The 17670-nt window shown below is 40.9% G+C and overlaps 3 protein-coding genes across 6 annotated transcripts in view; all 3 read right to left on the reverse strand.

Moving 5' to 3' along the window:
- atp6v0a2a (ATPase H+ transporting V0 subunit a2a) overlaps window positions 1-6885 on the reverse strand; it is a 13108-nt gene extending 6223 nt beyond the window's left edge. The window contains exons 1-10 of one of the 4 annotated variants that reach the window (XM_034896660.1): window positions 6867-6885; window positions 5520-5708; window positions 4726-4804; window positions 4446-4543; window positions 3148-3285; window positions 2120-2217; window positions 1895-2021; window positions 569-651; window positions 383-476; window positions 86-298 (exon numbers count right to left, since the gene is read on the reverse strand). In XM_034896660.1, coding sequence (XP_034752551.1) covers window positions 86-298; window positions 383-476; window positions 569-651; window positions 1895-2021; window positions 2120-2217; window positions 3148-3285; window positions 4446-4543; window positions 4726-4804; window positions 5520-5630 — 1041 coding nt within the window. In that variant the 5' untranslated portion in view covers window positions 5631-5708; window positions 6867-6885. Of the gene's footprint in view, window positions 1-85; window positions 299-382; window positions 477-568; window positions 652-1894; window positions 2022-2119; window positions 2218-3147; window positions 3286-4445; window positions 4544-4725; window positions 4805-5519; window positions 6197-6866 lie in introns of those variants that run through there. The other 3 variants (XM_034896659.1, XM_034896658.1, XM_034896662.1) reach the window with 3 other exon arrangements.
- Window positions 6886-7024: 139 nt separating this feature from the next.
- Window positions 7025-9605, reverse strand: nfkbil1 (nuclear factor of kappa light polypeptide gene enhancer in B-cells inhibitor-like 1). The gene is made up of 4 exons (XM_034896674.1): window positions 9171-9605; window positions 8963-9075; window positions 8468-8579; window positions 7025-8376 (listed from the first exon to the last, which is right to left on the reverse strand). Exons 1-4 carry the CDS (start codon window positions 9442-9444, stop codon window positions 7787-7789), a joined length of 1089 nt encoding a protein of 362 aa, XP_034752565.1. The 5' UTR covers window positions 9445-9605; the 3' UTR covers window positions 7025-7786.
- A 4971-nt stretch (window positions 9606-14576) lies between these two features.
- LOC117959559 (apelin receptor B-like) lies at window positions 14577-16658 on the reverse strand. Its single transcript, XM_034896771.1, has one exon. The coding sequence runs from the start codon at window positions 16553-16555 to the stop codon at window positions 15485-15487; it is 1071 nt and encodes a 356-aa protein (XP_034752662.1). The 5' UTR covers window positions 16556-16658; the 3' UTR covers window positions 14577-15484.
- Window positions 16659-17670: the final 1012 nt, after the last annotated feature.

Consider the following 17670-nt stretch of genomic DNA (forward strand, 5'->3'; position numbering starts at 1 on the left):
CGTAATGGAAAACCAAAAAAAGCGAGTAGACCCGAGGCGAGTCGAGTAGATACCACGCAGTGGAAAACCGCCATTATTTACTCACCGCGCCCTCTTCCAGCGCCCCCCGCAGGTTCGCCAGGTCGCTGACGGGACACCACACTTCCGCAATCAGACACTTGTTGGTAACATCGAAGCTGCACAGGTTCAGGATATGGTAGATTGCCTTCATCTTTTTAACCTTCACAATCCAAGAGTAGGCTGACTCCGAGGCCTTCTGCAGAACCTGCCTCAGGTAGTCCTCAGTGCGGTGCAGCACCTAAAGGGACACAACGGTTACCGCAACTTCACTGAGAAAGTGTGTGTACGTGTAAATGTTCCTGTCGGTCTTCATCAGTCCTACATTGTTAAGGTCTTGGATGCGAGTCCTTAAGCTGTCCAAAACATCTGCCCGCTCCTCATCGTTATCAGGGTGTGGGTAAAGATGGCAGTGGTAACTGACGACAACACAAAGAGAAGTGTGCGCTGATAATGAAGAAAATTACAACAGGAATTTCAACTTTAAGTCATGTGATGATGTCATTCTTACCAATCGCAGATTTTTTGTACTTTTTGTCCGATCTGGTCTCCCCAGAAAGAGATGAGAAACACAACACTTTTGCTGATCTCACCCTGAAACAACACAGATCAGGAAAGTTATCACTGTAGCCCTTTAAAAGGACTTTTACTTGAATCTCTAGCATAATACTTCCTTTTGCTAGTAGTGTGTATAGCTCAATTCCCTACTGCAGTATCATTTTTTGACACGCCAGCTAAATCCTGGTCATGGAGTTTTACTCTAAAGCCCCCAAAAACTTGGTTTCAAACGATCTCACTATTATTTCTTTATTTCTTTGTAACTTTAAATTAGAGCTAGCTAATATATATTCATCGATATGGTAATATTAGACTAGATATTGATTTTGGATATCGTTATATCACAATATGGCATAAGTGGTGTCTTTTCCTAGTTTGAAAGGCTGCATTATAGTAAATTTCTGTTATTTTCTGAAATTACCAAATTGTTGTAACTGTTCTTTTGTTGCCTTTCCCCACAGAGTCATTTTATCCACATTACTTATGATTATATATCAAAAATCTCATTGTGTATATATTTTGTAAAAGCACCAATGGTCAACTCTACAATATCGATGCGGTATCAACATCAAGGTATTTAGTAAAAATAAAAATACTTTAAATTTTCATTTATTTCATTCAGTAACTCACAAACGATCTTTGGCTGAATACAGACTCCAGCTGCAGAGAGCACATTAACCAGGAAACAGGCACATCTTTCATTATGGTCATTACGAATTTAAAGTTAATTACCTACAACTGGATTATGCCACCAAGGTGACGTTTGTCGCATTAATCAGCAACAATCGACTTAAAATATCTAATCTACTGTATATCTACCATATATGTTTTCCATTGCTCTTTGCCAAAAACAGTGAGGAGATTTGTTAGTGTGGAAGCTTAATTAATCCCAAACGGAACCGGCTATTCAAAGATTTCACTAGTATGGATGTATGTAGTTTGATCAGATTTACGGAAGCAACATAAACCAAAAACCCCACACCTATCATCACATTTGATACACATGTTTCTAAACTCTGATTGGTGCACAGAAATACACAAACCACAAAGTAGTGTATAAAACAAGGACAAACAGAAATGCAGAAATCTCTCCTGAAATGACCAAAAGCTTTATTACTTCGGCACATAATAGTTTTTATGTACTCTGTTGCTCGGAGTAAGAAGCTGATAGAGAACATTAAGGGCCTTAAATAACAAAGAATTGTTTAATTTTGACAGGCAGAACAAATGTTACAATATCTCTCTTGACATCTATAATAAAGTACACAATTTAACTCACAGTGTCGAGATCAGCGAGGTTCTCATCCACTTCTGCGTAGCTGAGGATGGTGTAACCCTTACACACTCTCCACAGCATACGCTCAAAGGCCTCCACCTTCACCCGCTGGATGAGGCCCGACACAAACCTACATCCAGGAGAGATCACATTGGGTTTAAGGTTCACTGATAGCACACATTCTGACTTCCTGTTGTATGGGTGTAAATGACATGTATTACAGCTCACCCAAGCTTGGCTCCGAGTCTTTGCATACTGGTGCATCCTGTCACAGAGTCCGTCTCCATAGTGGGGAATTCTTCATACTGGGGACCAAGAGCCTCATGCTAATTATAAAAGGGAACATGTTTCATTCATGACAGCTTTCATTATCTGCTCCTTACATGGTCCTACACAAAGCCGATGTCGTGTTCACCCGCTGGAATGTGATGTTTATTTTCACAAATGCCTGTCTCACATAGACACGGTTTTTGCTCTTTATCCCTTTTTAACACAGCAGCCTGAGTCAGGTGCTGCTTATAACGGCTGCATTGGGACCGTGTCTTTAATTAAAGTCGGCTCTAGTTCCACCAATGTCACCCCGGGAAACGGCACGTCAGTGACAAGAAAACAAGATGCTACTGGCGAGGTGAGGGGTAGCATCTTGCCTGTGATGCAACCACGGAGGGAATAAAGCACATAGTACACACACCCTTCCGGCATAAGTATATGCCAGAAAGGGGTGGGGAAAGAAAGAAAAAACTAATCGGAAATCTTATTAATCACGGTTGTTTTTTTGCAACGATTTTTAAAAATCGATTCCTTTCCCTTAGAATCAATTATTTTCATTTGTTTTATTTTTTACCCATGACTGGCATAAATATTTTCGGTTTATATGGTACAGCTGACGGCGACTACATCATATCTGTTTCCAGTAAAACAGAGCGAATGCAGGAAGTGATGAAAATCCATGTTATGTACTTCTTTACAAATGAAATAAATGTCAGAGTGACTGACATGTGAAATGCCTTCTTCTTCCAAACATAAACGTCTTATGACATATTGTCTCTAAAAGTGTATTATTCAACTTTTGTTTTTTGTTAAAGAAGGAAACTAAAATTGCAATACTCAATTCTATCCAATCACAATACTAGAATCAAAATAAATAAATATTGCTGCACAAATCGGATAGGCACCCATGTTTTGTGAAAAAAGTTCAATCGGGACAAAAGCATATTGCCCCAGGCCTAATGAGAGATGGTTAAAAACCCACTTACTCTGGAGCGGCTGTGTATGAAGGTCCGTGTGATCTTCAGCATGTGTGTGTACTCGGTGAGCTCCAGGAGGTTCCTCTGCAGCTTCTCTTTGTTTCGGGCCACCTCGCTGAGCTCCATCTCCAGCCTCTGAAGCTGCTCCTGCACATCAACACACAAGGAACACCAGCTTAAGTCTGCATTTGTCATCTACCAATAAGATTTCTTGATTTAAATATACAGAACATGGAGAGATTACAAATGCCTATTGAGATGTAACCTAAATGACCTAAATGATTTGTATTTTGTCAACTTTCCATAGAGAGATAGTTTATGAACCTTAAAGAAGAAAACTTTCAACGCTATAGTAGCGAGTCACAAAAAAGTAAAAAATGTCATCTTTTTCTTTTTAAATTTAGAATACGATATAAAATAGCAGCACTCAATAGCAAAAACTATTGGATTGATATTTATAAACTAAATAAAAATAATAGTATGACATCTATGTAGAGTGCACAGATAGTTATGCCTTTTTTTACTTTATTTTAACTTTATACATTATGTGTTGTGCATTTAAGCATAATATCCTGCTTTTAGACACCTGGCTAAACCACAGTTTTTGGAACCCTAAATGATGTTAAAAGGAGCACTGAAACCCGGATATGGTTTTGTATAAACAACTAATCTAGGTTTCTAATCATTCTCTACCATGTATGTAGGTGAGTCCTCAACCCGGTTTATGTAGCAGTAAGAAATACTAAAAATATGATGATAAATTATGTAATGATGGGATGGAATGAAAGTGAAAGTCTGACGTTATTCTTTTTATTGTCTCATCTTCCATTCACGACTACATGGAACCTACGCAGTCACAAATTACACAGACGTATTATCTAATAGAGATCACTACGTTTACAAAGATACCAAATGTGTCAGACTCAAACTGGGGAAAAATCTAGAATATTTCCATTTGATGGATTCGTGCACTTATAAATGCAAGCAAACATGACAAGAACAAGAGCTGAAGGAAGATGATACAGTATATATCTTACTGTCAGACAGTGTGGAATAATATATGCTTTTTTTTCCAACCACAAAGCTACTTCAAAAGGAAATTATTGAAATGTGGACGTTAGGAGATGCGGAGGATGCAACAACCCTGTAGCTACCAAAAACGTGTATTATATTATCATGTATAAAGAGAATAGGCAGGCTTCTCTGTGCTCCAATAGGACACTCGTGTGCATATACATAATTAAACACTATGAAAAGTGCACAAAATGGGCACTTCTAGAGTCAGATGTGGTTGAAATGACACTTACCATGATCTCAAGGACTTGTCGGGGGGGAGGAGCAACTGGGCTCTCATCCTCCTCTGGAACAGCTATGTTAGCCTTTTGGATCTCTCTCAGAAGGTATCCTGTCCACAAAGAAATGCTGACAGTTTGTTTTTGGAAATTATTACTGTGAGTGTCAGAGCACACTAGGGACCGTGTTTATAAAACACAATCAGCCATGAGTTGCACAATGCCCCTGATGGATTATCATCCAGGTGTGTGCTCAAGGCTACTCCCACATGAACCACCCCAGGTGCTCTCTTACCCAGAATCCTCTCCATCTCATCACATCTCTTGATTTCGCTGACAAAGCGCCGCTGGAATGAGCTGACACTCGGATTGAGCTGAAACCAGAGGAGCATCACAGGTCAGGTGAGCTGCAAGTTACTGCATTAGTCAGAGCATGTGCAATAACAAGGTTCATCATGGCATCTTTACACGGTTTTAGACTGGCTGTTATATTGTGGTTTACATATTACATACCCATATACATAATATATGTACTTATTTTGTAATACTTCTCTCCCGAAGTCAAATACAATGAGAAGTAATTTGACATTAAACCGTTTAACATCAAAAGGCATTCACAATTCAGCTATATACTGATAGAAAAAGAGATAGATAGATAGATAGATAGATATCATAGATATCATAGATATATACTGTAGAGATAGATATAGATAAATAGATAGATAGATAGATAGATAGATAGATAGAAATTATATATATATATATACTGTAGAGAGAGATAGATAGATAGATAGATAGATACTGTAGAGATAGATAGATAGATACTGTAGAGATAGATAGATAGATAGATAGATGGATAGATAGATATTACAAAACTTAACTGCACTAGAACATTTGTTCATGCATGTACAGAACGAAAAAGGAATGGTAGGGTAGAATTAATTTATTCAGTAATTAAAACAATAAAGACAGACCTACTAAAATGATACACAGCTATAAATAACCACTACGTCTTTTAAGCTGATGATAAAAAACAAAGGCTTACACAAAAACAAATGAGCGTTTGTCCGACATCTGTAGCCTACTTACATCTCGAAACTCGACCAGCCCCAGCTCCCCGAGCTCACTGATGCAGTCATATTCAGAGCCGGACTGCAGGAACAATTGCGCCAAGCACATCTCCTCGCTCCGAAACACCATCTTTATCTGCCAGACAGATCTGCTCCGCCGCCTTCTAATCTCTCTGTAGCCTACTGAAGCTGGACAGCGAGTCGGTTACTACAAGCGAAAATAGGACATCACAAAATGCAACGAGTCGCTAAACCTCTTAACCAATTAACATCCCCTCGGGGATTAATTGTTCTCTATTAATAAAGACGATTCCCAGAAGGGACCGTTTTCTCATTCTGAGTCTGGGTGTCGTACCGTTTTGTCACCGTCTGATGTCTGTTAAATAAACAGTATGAAAACAAAGACAGAAACCCCCCTAATGCACCTTTTGCAACGCGCGATCCTGGAGAAAGGCGTCATCCTGTGGGCTCTTTACCTTGAACACCTGTCGTTACAGCGCAAAAACACGGCGCGACGACGCAACGCTGGTGGCTCACCAACAAGCAACAGGAAAAACTAAAAGATAGCTAGTCAACCCGCCGTGTAGACGAATGGGGCTGAAGGCAGCATCACACGTTATAAAAAGCATCAGTCAGAAATAGGCTATGGCCTTCATACCCGCTACGTCGCCGGGCAATTGCGTCTCCTTGTTGCCAGATCTTGTCGCATCCTCTGAAATAGTCGTTGTTTCTTAAATCATCACAAAGGGAAAGCATTTGGTCGATGGGAAAATGTGGAGGGGACATTGCTCGTACAGACTTTAACATTGTACCAATAATAAATAAAAAATAATATCCCAAAAATAATTAAAATGGAAAAGTGTCATGGGGGTTTGAAAGTTAACAGCTAGATGTGAACAAAACATCTTATCGGTTATTGATGTAGTGTTTGACTTGATTTATAGCGTTTGACTTTATTTGTTGCGTTGACGTGTCGATGCTGAAAGATGTGATTATTTACAAACTATTTCACAACTGCCGAAATTGTCATAACATGACTAAGCTTGTCTTCTGAAATACAAGCTTTATGAGACCGATAACAAAAACTTATGATTAGTCCAAATATTTTTTCCAATCACTAAAACGTTGGCAATTATAACAAGTATGGATAGACCATCCGTTATGTGGCCTATCATAATTCTATCAGAAAACCTACCCTGTATCATTATAAGTAACAGGTGGAATTTATTTACATTTTGCTCTTTTGAAAATACAAAATATGCCATTGTATACATTTAGGTGAAGACAATTCGGCTAATTCCTTTGTTTCGTTTTCAATATGCTCGTCAATGGCAAGCTCTTTTAAAAAGGAGGTTATCTTACAAACCTGGCAACCAGCGCATCTTCTCATTCTGTGTGGTTCCATCACTGAACGCAGGCCGACCATCTGCTCTTCTTTGTGTGAAAACCTTTTTTGGGTTGTTAGTGGAAGATACATGATTTTTTTTCTGTTTCCGAACATAGACCTGCAGAAAACAGATTTGAGCATTTATTTGAGACTTACGTGCTTTAGGAGTAGCAATACCAGTAGTAGGCCTAAGTGACTCAACACAAATGTTACTCAAGGTTAGAGGATTCTTTATGTTAATTTTAATTTCTTCAAATCAGGAATTTAACAGAAGCATGTTTATACAGAGTGTTCAATCCAGTACAGAACTTCTCTGTGTGTACCATCTCTGCTGTTTCAATCCTGCAAGTACACGCTCACATTTCAGGAAAATGTTAGTTGCAAATATTTACAATAGAAGCAGAGGCTTTTGTCTCAAGTGACTAACATTCTTTCCCCAAACAAAAACACATCAGGAGCACGGTGGGGGTCTATTTCAAAGGCAGTGGTGGCCCTAAACATTACAGAAGAAAGCTTGTAACAGCAAGGTCGCCCGTTCAATCCCAAGAATCAACAGAGATCTCAACATTATTACCACCCCTGTTGTTCTTGTGCAAGGCCAGTTACCCTCAACATGCTCACAGGTCAGACATTGTACTGGGCAGCTTCCAGGTATGTGTGTGTGTGTGTGTGTGTGTAACCTAAAATCTTCTCCTTATTGTGCACAAATGCCAAGAGGGTTCCTCAGGTTGTGCTACGTACTGTATTTACGTACTGGTGCTATTTGTCTGTAGGAGTTTCACCTGATGAACTTCTTGTTAAACAGTGTGCTGGAAGTTGTTATTCTTATGCATTAATGGAACTCATTTTGGATAGTATATACTTCAGTTTGTTCACAGAGTTTTCTAGAAAAGCAGATTTTAAGTCCTCAGACTCTGGGCTAGTCTGTTGAGCTCCTGCGACAGAGCTGTAACTGTATCCAGGATCCGTTTCTTGTCCTTCTCCTCTAACCGAGCTTCACAGCGCTGAGCAAATTTATCAGGGTGCCACAGCGCTTGCTGCTTCCGGAGCATTTTACGGAACACCGGCACGTCCTTTCTGTCCACGCCGTGCAGCATCACATCCAGCATCTCCAGTACTGTACCTCGTGGAGCAGGCCAGGGGATGTCGCTGTAGCTCAGCTTTGTGCCACCAGATGAAGAGCCACCATCAAAAGTAGCTGCACATCTTTCGTCGTACCTGCGCTTCCTACCCTGCCGAGTCTCTTCCTCTTTACGTGCTGCTCGTGCCAGATACTCTTCGTGTTCCCTCTGCAGCCTCTTATGCAGCTCCTTGTTGCTTTTCTCGTCCTGCTCTCTCTCTTGTTTACTCTTCCCTTTTTTCCATCCAGAAGACGACGCCGCCAGCCTTTGAGCTTCAGCATGCTTTTTATTGAAATAGTCATTTCTAATACGGTCGGCCCAGTCCCCAAAGTCTTCCTCGTCATCATCGACAGGAAGAAAGTCATCGGCTGTGGAACAAAATGCAGCTGTGTTACAGTGTTATTATCCAGTGCAGAACGTCAGACCAAATTTAGTATTAAAGAAGGAGTTGAAATTTACCGTCATATACTCCAAAGGTGTCACAGAATTCATCCTCACATTCACCAAACAGCTTTTCCTGCCACTCCTTCTCAGGGTCTCTTTCAGATGGACTGCTCATGTTTTCTGCACTCTGAACAATATAAGGACATTTTAAGTAAATATGATCTTTAAAAAACAAAATATATAATATACTGTGGTATATGTAGGATAATATGTTCAGTAGTTTAACTAAATGATTAACCAGTTAATCGTTATAAACCCTGCTTTTAAATTTTGGGCTTTTTTTTTTTTTTTAATTATACAGTCTATAGGAGAAACAAGCACTTTACATTTTGGCCTCTGTGACATAGTGAAGGGCATTTTTCATTCTCTTTTTTTCTCCTGTCCGACATTTCATGGACTCAATGACATGCAAGTTGGCCTAAAAGGAAAATTACTATTCGGAAGAGTCCAAACAAAGACAAAAGAAGACAGCTATACAGTTTCTGACTATGGACAGTATGTGTAATGTACCTTTTTATGTTTCCTCCAGTTCAGCAGGTCTTGCGGTGTGACTCCCGCGCTGTTGGGAGTGTTCAAAGCTTCTGGACAGCTCTTTATCAACGGCTCAACCAGGTCACCATACGCTGGAGGAACAACAACAGCAAAAGCTAAGATATGAAAACGTATGGGTAATGTTTATAACTCTTAACTACAGATTCTCTTTCTCGGTCTTCCTCACCTGTTTTCCCGTGTTTAAGAGCCCTGTTGACTGCGATGTGTAACGCCGTGTCTCCTTTGCGGTCCTTCTGGAGAACATCGGCTCCGTGTTTCAGCAGCAGCCGCAGCACAGCGTCGTCTCCCAGGCTGCAGGATAGGTGCAGCGGGCTCCTCTGCCTCTTGCCCTGGTGGAAGTTCACATCCAGGTCTCGGTGCTTCCGCAGGTACGACTTCAGCTTCAGCAGACCGCCCTCCTCCACGTATTTCCACACCCGCTTCTGTTTGCGAGACAGCATACGGACTCAATACAGATCAGACTGTGAAAAAAAGGAGGTTAGGATAGGTTCTTATCCGCTTCGAAGGACCTTAGCATCCGTTAGCATCGGCTAATCCGGTCCTTCTTCCTAATGACTCCGAAGCTTGCATCAGCTCGGAAAACAAAGTTCCGAGTACATCATTTTCATGGTGGCCACCAGGTGTCAGTGTTGTCCATCTTTAAGGATCAGCTATTAATCAAGTAATCCCGTGTTACAGTTGCATGCCAGTTAATTAACTCAGCAGCACTGTAGCTGAACACGATGCCCTTTAATGCATTTTGTATTTCTCCCTTATCTCCCATTATGGTAAAAAAAAGAAAAAGTGTACAACTATTCATCCTATGCAATTTGGTTTACAGAAAACTGGAAGAGGTAGACAGTACAGTGATGTTCTTCACCAGTTTAGCCATTTTCTACAAGGCTCAGTACTCGGGGCCTCAGCCTCCCTTCAACAGGCCAACTGTCAGGACGATGACATGTAGGGATCATTTGTGTGCTACTGTGTGTGTGTATACAGCCCTGCATCAGTGGTTAGTCATTATTATTAAACAAAAAAATGTATTCTGGTAACTAAAACTTTTTTTTGTACATTTATTTCAAAAAATTCTAGGCTATAACATTTCTTTATGAACTATTTGTTGAAAATGACTCAGTGTGTGGGGGTGTAATTAAGTAGCCTAACTGTTTCAGCTGTCTGAAATGTGCCATAAAAATGTCTCACTGTTGACTAATGATTAAGGAATGAATGAACAAACAATCCTTATATTAAATTAATTTTAAAAGAATACATATCCTATATATATATAACCTAAATCACAGGGAATTGTTTTCCTGAAGGACTATATTTTTGGTCAATGACACCTGCATGGCCCATTTGTGGGTTGTGACCCTGACTTTTTTCAATTAATATTAATATGTATTATTGTAGATGCATGTTTGACTTTAAGTAAGCCCACTGTGACCATTTCAATTGGAAATATGATTGGTTACCAACAATCATGTCTATTTCTATTTAAGAAAATGTCTATAACTTTAGTCTTAGGACTTTACCTGTGATGCGCTTGGTGCTGCATCAACTGTGCTGTGACATCTGGAAATGTTTTTTACTGATGACTAGAGTTTGAAAAGTCCTTATTTAAATTATCCCCTTGAAAAGTAAAGCGGATTAGAGGGAATTCATTTCCACTGAGTTTTTTGGGTTATTTGAAGCAGTTTATTAATGTCTTACTTCATTTCTAGAGGGGAAATTAAGGTTGCACATTTAATTTGGTCTATAGGAGCCACAACCCCTGGTTCCCTGACAGACTGACAGCAGTGTAATATGTTATGAGATTAAAGTAATAATTTCCTATCTGCACTGAAAATCAAACCTGCACCACTCTGTTCACGTGTAATTCCCTGCTTGCTTGTGTGCTTGCCTGTGTAGATATCTTTACCTGCAAGGCACATGTCACTGCAGCTGAGCCTCTGAACTGGATCGCTCCTTCTGCAAATGACAGGGCTTCCATTTAGGCCGGAGGGAGGAAGGGATGCACAATGGAGAGGATAGAGGCGAGAATGAAGGGGCACTTTGTGCCCTGTGAAGAGGATGATCTTCTCTGAGACGCACATAACTCCCAAGATCCGGAGTCACCCAAAGCTTGGGCACTTCCGCTCTTTTTTGCTGTCGGAAACGACGTGTCTCCCCTAGTGATGGCCATCTTGTGTGAACGTCTTTGAAATCGCTGCCATCTCAAGAGAGACGGAGTGCAAGCAGAGGAAGAAAGAGACATCTGATTTGTCACCTCAGGTGTTTGAGTCACATGTTGCCACATTCGTGCATTACGTTTTATTGCCTTTTTTCCAGTAGCTCCTCTTTGTCTCCAACTGCAACTTGTCTCAAACTCTCAGAGAAGATAACTTGTGTGTCTGAAGCAAGCACCCTTGTCCTCAAAGACCTCAGGAGGAGCAGGCATGGAGGCCCTAAAAGCAGAGAGAGATGCCTCTGAAAGACAGGATATCCCCGGTCAGGAACCCTTACCTCTCCTTTCCTGCCTGGCCTGCTGACTCCTATCCTGTCCGTGAGGTCCTTTCGTCCTCCTGGGACGGTGCGTGGAGGAGCGTTGCAAGACCGTGCGGCAGGAAGCTGAGGGTCCTACAAGACACTCCAGGGGTCAACATCTCATCCAAACACACTATGGACAGACCAGGCTCCAGGTCCGGTCTGCTGGTTGAGCTGCCCAGCCTCCATTGTTAGGATGGAGGAGAAATGTATGCATGCTTCCTCTGTCTATTTTCTGCATGGGCTGGTTTAATGGGTTCTGATTTATGACAACTAAACATGTAGCACACTTGCAGCAGGGCTGGCTGCGAGCCTGATTTAAAACAACACAAAGGCTATTTGTCAGCCATTGATATTATAATGAATGAGTTAAGGTGTGCACCCCTATAGAAACTCAGCTTTCTTACCTTTGCCTTTTGGTTCTTTTATTATGCATTACATGGAAAACAAACCTTTTCCTGTCTGGGAAAGTATTTGGGTTTGGCCTTTTTGACCGTCTGCATTGTGCTGTGTTTATAGATCACCTCTAAAGAGAAGAGAATTTTAGGTTTCTCTCTATCCAGCCGAAAGGGGTCAGTTCAGGGAATAAAAAAAAAACAAGAAAACAAGCACATATTTGAAAGCTTACCTTCAGTTGTATTTGACTCAGTGTGATACATTAACACACATCTTCTAGATTGTTATCTCTGTAAATTGCACATATTTTTATACTTTACAATGTGAACTTTTGCACATATTTTGGAAATCCTACCCTCCTTCCTTTCCATTTGAAAAATGTTCATATTTACCATACAATTACTTTTTAGTTTTTTGGTAAATGGTGGTCTGCATTTATATGCACACCGACGTTGGTGGAGCCGCCATGCAAGGCGCTGGCCTGACATCGGGAGCAACTTGGGGCTCAGGGTCTTGCTCAAGGACACTTCAACATGCTGACAGGACCTCCTGAGTCACAGTTGCAACTTTTATTCACTCTTACTATGTTTATTGTTATTCACCAAAATATAGGCATCATTTCTACTGTTGCAGTCCGTTGACATTGAGTACATTTTATTGTATTAATTAAATATACACGTTTTGTCTGTAAAATCTTACTTTATTCTAAAAAAGTAGCTACAAATGTTAAATACATGTAAGTGAATGCAAATTACAGTATATCCCTTTTGTAGTGTGGTGGAGCAGATGTATAAAAAGTAAATTTACTTACATGTGGTTACAGTTTTATGTGAAACTCATACTTCTCACTGGCTAAGTCTGACTGGTTTCTTTATAGTGGACACAATGGGGATTATTTTTAGACACATATGATATTAACATTTAGTTCAGAGTAACGCAGATTTATGTTGTCAGCAGTGTTAACTGTGTCTGTGTCTACAAGATACTGTTATGGATGTAATTAGTGGTTTGAGTTAATTATGTTTTGATATTTTATGGAGCTTTGATTTTTGTTCTCATCAATGTTTTCAGACAACAGTGGTGCTCATCTTTGCACGGACAGAACTACTGTGTCCTTTGAGATGCTGAACACGATACTGTTTCAGTCACATTATCAATACAGAGTATTGTAATAAGTAAAAGTATTTGGCTGAAGCAAATGTTAAATGATAAAACATGCTTGTGAATTTAGTAGTCAATATTGTTGTTCTAGTTGTTTGTCATTTCTTATAGAGGGAAAACTGTTTATACCCTTGGAATTCCCTGCGGCAAGCCTGCTTCATTTTCACACACTGTTATTACAGAGGAATGAAAACATTTGTGTAATAGTTTCGGAATAGTCATCTCAGACAAACACCCAGCCTATAGAGGATCAAAGGGCATAAATCCCTTTTCTCCCGTAGCACTTTGTCTTCTAGCTTTGGCAAAGTCCGTGCCATGAAATCTTGGTAACATGATCACATAGCTCTATAAAACTTGAAAAACCATGAAAATAATCTATCCAGATTATTTTACACAATGGGCTCTGACTTTGATGGTGACAGGTGGAGGATAATGTGACAAGTCGGCCTGTAAAAATTAGCTGCTGCACGGAGTTTTAAAATGTGTGCCGTTTCACTAATAAAACTTGTTTGTGAGCAGACTCTGCCTCTATGGATTGTGCCACTATTTAATCTACTGTTGGACCCTTTTATTTTTGTTTTCAACAATGTGTACAATGCAAGTAGTTTTAAGGAAATTTTATACAATCTTTCTTGACTATTTAACAAAGATTTTGTTACAGGTCTGTGTTTGTGTCTTGGCTCAGATGAGATTAAGCAGAGCTGGGACAGCGATGAAGGAGATGGCGTGAATGTTGCAACAGCTGTTACATTTCTTTTCTCTTCCAATGACAAGAATGCTTTCAGAACTCACCTGTGAAATTTCCTTTCACCCCGAGTCAAATTTACCTAAATGGGACATAACTGTAATTGTAAGTGATTTAAACTAAGCCATTCTCTGTCACAGGTATTACACAGGAACAGATAGTCGACTACAAGGCAGTAACCAAGGATTAGTCCCATCCTTATGTCTCCCTGCTGTTGCTGATTACGTCCCGTAAAAAGCTCTTTAAAGTAAAAATCATTAGACTCTAATTTCACATCTCAGCAATCTGTTGTGGTGTTTGTTTGCAAAAAACAATATATTCAACTGTGCTTCATCATGATAGACTAACAACCCAGAGTCTCGGGATGTGTTTTGGGATCTGTTGGTACAGGAAAAATAACCATGTAATTGTGGTAATTAACACTTAGGACTCATATCTGGGACAGGGCCAAATGTCCTGTGGTTGATCCAATTTAGAAACTTTTGTTCTCACTGATTGTTTGTGTGAGCGCGTTGTAAGGAGGAGAAGAAAACAAACATGCTAAAAGAGGGAAACCGAAGTCAAACTTGCATTTCCTGCAGACACATGCTTTGATTTCAACCCTGCAAAACACAATGGGAGGGAGACTGGCTCTCCTCAGCAATGCAGCAACAGGAAGAAACACATTCACTGGAAATTCATTCCAGCGAGACTTAACAAGCCATCACAAGATGCAAAGTAAGACCAGAGAGAGAGTATTTATGTTTTTTTTTTTCAAAGCACTTTTTTATTACAAATCATAAACAATCAGTTCAAAATGATGGGTATTCACAAAATGCTTTCATACATTTGCCAGGAACTAATTCATCGTCAGTCTGACGCTCAATGACAATCACACACACACACACACACACACACACACACACACACACACACACACACACACCAGCAGACTGTCAAAGCAGTCAGCTTTTAATTGGGCCCTCCACCAGCCTGAAAACATTTGTTAGCTGCCATCTGTCTGTCTGTCTGTCTGTCTGTCTGAGACTTCCTCACCCCCTCTCCCCTCTCCCCTCTCCCCCACTATCCCCGTCTCTCCTTACAGCACTCTTATCAGACACCAACACCTCTTAGCAACTGGCACACCCTTTCTACACACACACTTATACGTTACACTGCTGGCTGTGATACAGATACTACAGTATGAACTGGAGAGCCGGGTAGTCTGGTAGACATCACACCTCAAGTGCATACAAATTAAAAAAAAGAACAGCAGGGGCAAATGCATGAGTAATACATTTCACCGGGACTTAAGTAATGGAGTTCAGAGATCTTAAGTTCAGCATTTGCATAAAGTCCACAGGAGAAAACAAGCATGTGGTCATTTTAAAACACATTCCACTTTTTCCAAAAAAAGTCTGGTTTATGCTTGGTCCCTCGTTTTGAATAGTTCAGTTTTGCTTCCCTGCTCCTAAAAGTTAGGCTGGACTTTGAGTGTGGTCAGACCCCAAAACTACAGGCCCAACTGTCTTCAAGCAAATGCAGACAGTAGTCCATCTAGCCAGAGAGGAGCAAAGGTGACACCCCGAAACTTAACGCAGACGATCTGTGAGCAAGCACCAAGTGCTGTACAGATCTGATTTACTTGCATTGTTCTGCATTGTTCACCCAGTGTGCATCTGGGCCCTCAGTTGTTGTCACACCTTTGTGGCCAGAGACTGAGCCTCTGTCTTCTGAGAGGACAGGGAGCTGACAGGGCTTGCATGCAAGGACTTCTTCAGGTTGAGCAGGCACAGACACTGGGATCTGAAACGCAGGTCAAAGAAGGCATAGAGAAAGGGGTTGAGGCAGCTGTTGACGTAGGCCAGGCAGGTGGCGTAGGGGTGAGCCAGCAGCAGGAAGCGCAGGAACGCACAGGTGGCGGGAAACAGCTCCAGATAGGAGAGGGCATCAGCACTTTTCACAACGTGGAAGGGCGTCCAGCAGGCGGCAAACACCACTACCAGTGTGGTGATGATCTTCAGCAGCCTCCTCTTACGCTGGTCCTCTTTGCGCAGAGTGTTGAAGTGGCGGGTGACGGTGCAGCCGATGAAGCCGTAGCACACCATCATCGCCAAGAAAGGTAGAAGAAAACCCAGAGCTGAGGAGGAGATGCTGAGACCTGCAATCCAAAGGTTCTCTTGATCTTTCCTAGTCATCACCAGGCTGAAGTCCATAGCGCAGGATGTGCGGTTGCTGTTTGCATCATATTTGGTGGTGCGGAAGACCAGAGTCGGGGCAGCCAGGAGACCAGACAGCGTCCAGATGGCTGCCAGAGAGGCTTGCATGTGGCCACGGGTGCGCAGCTGGGTGCTGGACAAGGAGTGGACGATGGCCAGGTAGCGGTCGAAGCTCATGCAGGTGAGGCAGAAGACGCTGGCGTACATGTTGAGCAGGACCACGTAGCTGCTGATCTTACACAGAGCCACTCCGAAAGGCCAGTGGTAGCCCATGCCGGTGTAAACGGCCCACAGAGGAAGAGTGACCACAAAGGTGAGGTCAGCCAGCGCCAGGTTGCCGATGTAGACGTCAGCAGCTCGCCTCTTACCCTGGGCTCGCCACACGGTGAAGATGACCACCCCATTTCCAGATAGGCCGAGGATGAAGATAAGCATGTACAGCACCGGGATGACAGAGTACGATGGCGTCCACTCAGAGTAGTCACACATGGTGGAATTTTCTGTCTCATCGTAGTCGTAGTAGTCATACGGACCTTCATTTGTGTCCATCTCCGTTTTCTCTTCTTTTCTATTTGTAATTAAAAAGACAAATCTGTTTGTTGCAGATAGATCCACAGTAGATACCAGCACTCTCGAGTCTGTTGCTACAAGAGAAATCTGCCTACGCTTATATACCCCCCCAGACTTGTACCCTCCCAGGATGCCCCCTCCTCCCCTCCCACTGCCCTCCTCCTCTCTGCTCTGAAGAACATGCGTTTTCACTGCATACACTCCCACCTCTCTCTTTATTCATGTGATTTGTACATAATGCATAGTGAAGTCACTTCAATGCATGTAATATGGGTTGAAAATGCTAGTATATTTTGCTAGTAATGCTAGTATTATTTATTTGGATATCCCATTTTTTTCACATTTTAGTCACACATTTTGGGCTACAGAAATTTATCTACAGGGGCAAAATGAAACTCTGTCCAAAGTATAAATCTAAACTTGCCACAGATATGATTGCAAACTTTTGTTTTATTTCAGGGAATGCAAGTTAATAAGACATGTCTGGACAGAAGCCCAAGGGTCAAGTCTAGGAATGACAAGTTTGAAGTAGTCAATTTCAATATCAATTGAGAGTCCTTCTGGCACCGGAGCACTTTGCTGAATTCTGAATGCGCTGCACTATTTACATTCCTATGTCTGTTTTTTTTTTCATGTCTTTACATGTTTTGACAAGTAAAACCACAAACTAAAGACAAAATAATTAAGGTTTAATGAACTGTAGGTTAGACAAATTTTGACCTCAGACCTTGAAATATACAATAATTATAAGTTTCAACAGAAAGAAAACCTACTTAGAACATGTTTAATAGCCTTAAGTCGAAGTGCATTTGATTTCCGTTCAATTTCAACTGAAGAGAGAACATTTTACAATAGTAAAAATTAGTTTAAAAAAACAAACTCTTTTACTTAATGTGTTTAAATTAAAATGATTATAATTATCATCATGCATTATGTTATCAATTTTCACAAAAAGTTTAAAGTGCCTAATAAAAAAAATAAAATAAAAAAAATAACAGCCAACATGACAACACACAATAAAATGACATTAAGAGCATGGGTACCGGTATAAACAAAGACATACTATACATTAATAAAAACTATAAAACAAACAC

Source organism: Etheostoma cragini, chromosome 16, assembly GCF_013103735.1.
Source record: "Etheostoma cragini isolate CJK2018 chromosome 16, CSU_Ecrag_1.0, whole genome shotgun sequence".
NCBI lineage: Eukaryota > Metazoa > Chordata > Actinopteri > Perciformes > Percidae > Etheostoma > Etheostoma cragini.

What these genes read in the sequence shown, in the direction of transcription:
- nfkbil1 (XM_034896674.1), bottom strand. Translation starts at nt 9,444, where the DNA reads ATGCTGTCTCGCAAACAGAAGCGGGTGTGGAAATACGTGGAGGAGGGC. An exon ending in TCTTAAACACGGGAAAACAG is followed by an intron (nt 9,076 to 9,170) that starts GTGAGGAAGACC and finishes TTGTTCCTCCAG; the next exon opens with CGTATGGTGACCTGGTTGAG. An exon ending in CACCTTTGGAGTATATGACG is followed by an intron (nt 8,377 to 8,467) that starts GTAAATTTCAAC and finishes TTTGTTCCACAG; the next exon opens with CCGATGACTTTCTTCCTGTC.
- LOC117959559 (XM_034896771.1), bottom strand. Translation starts at nt 16,555, where the DNA reads ATGGACACAAATGAAGGTCCGTATGACTACTACGACTACGATGAGACA.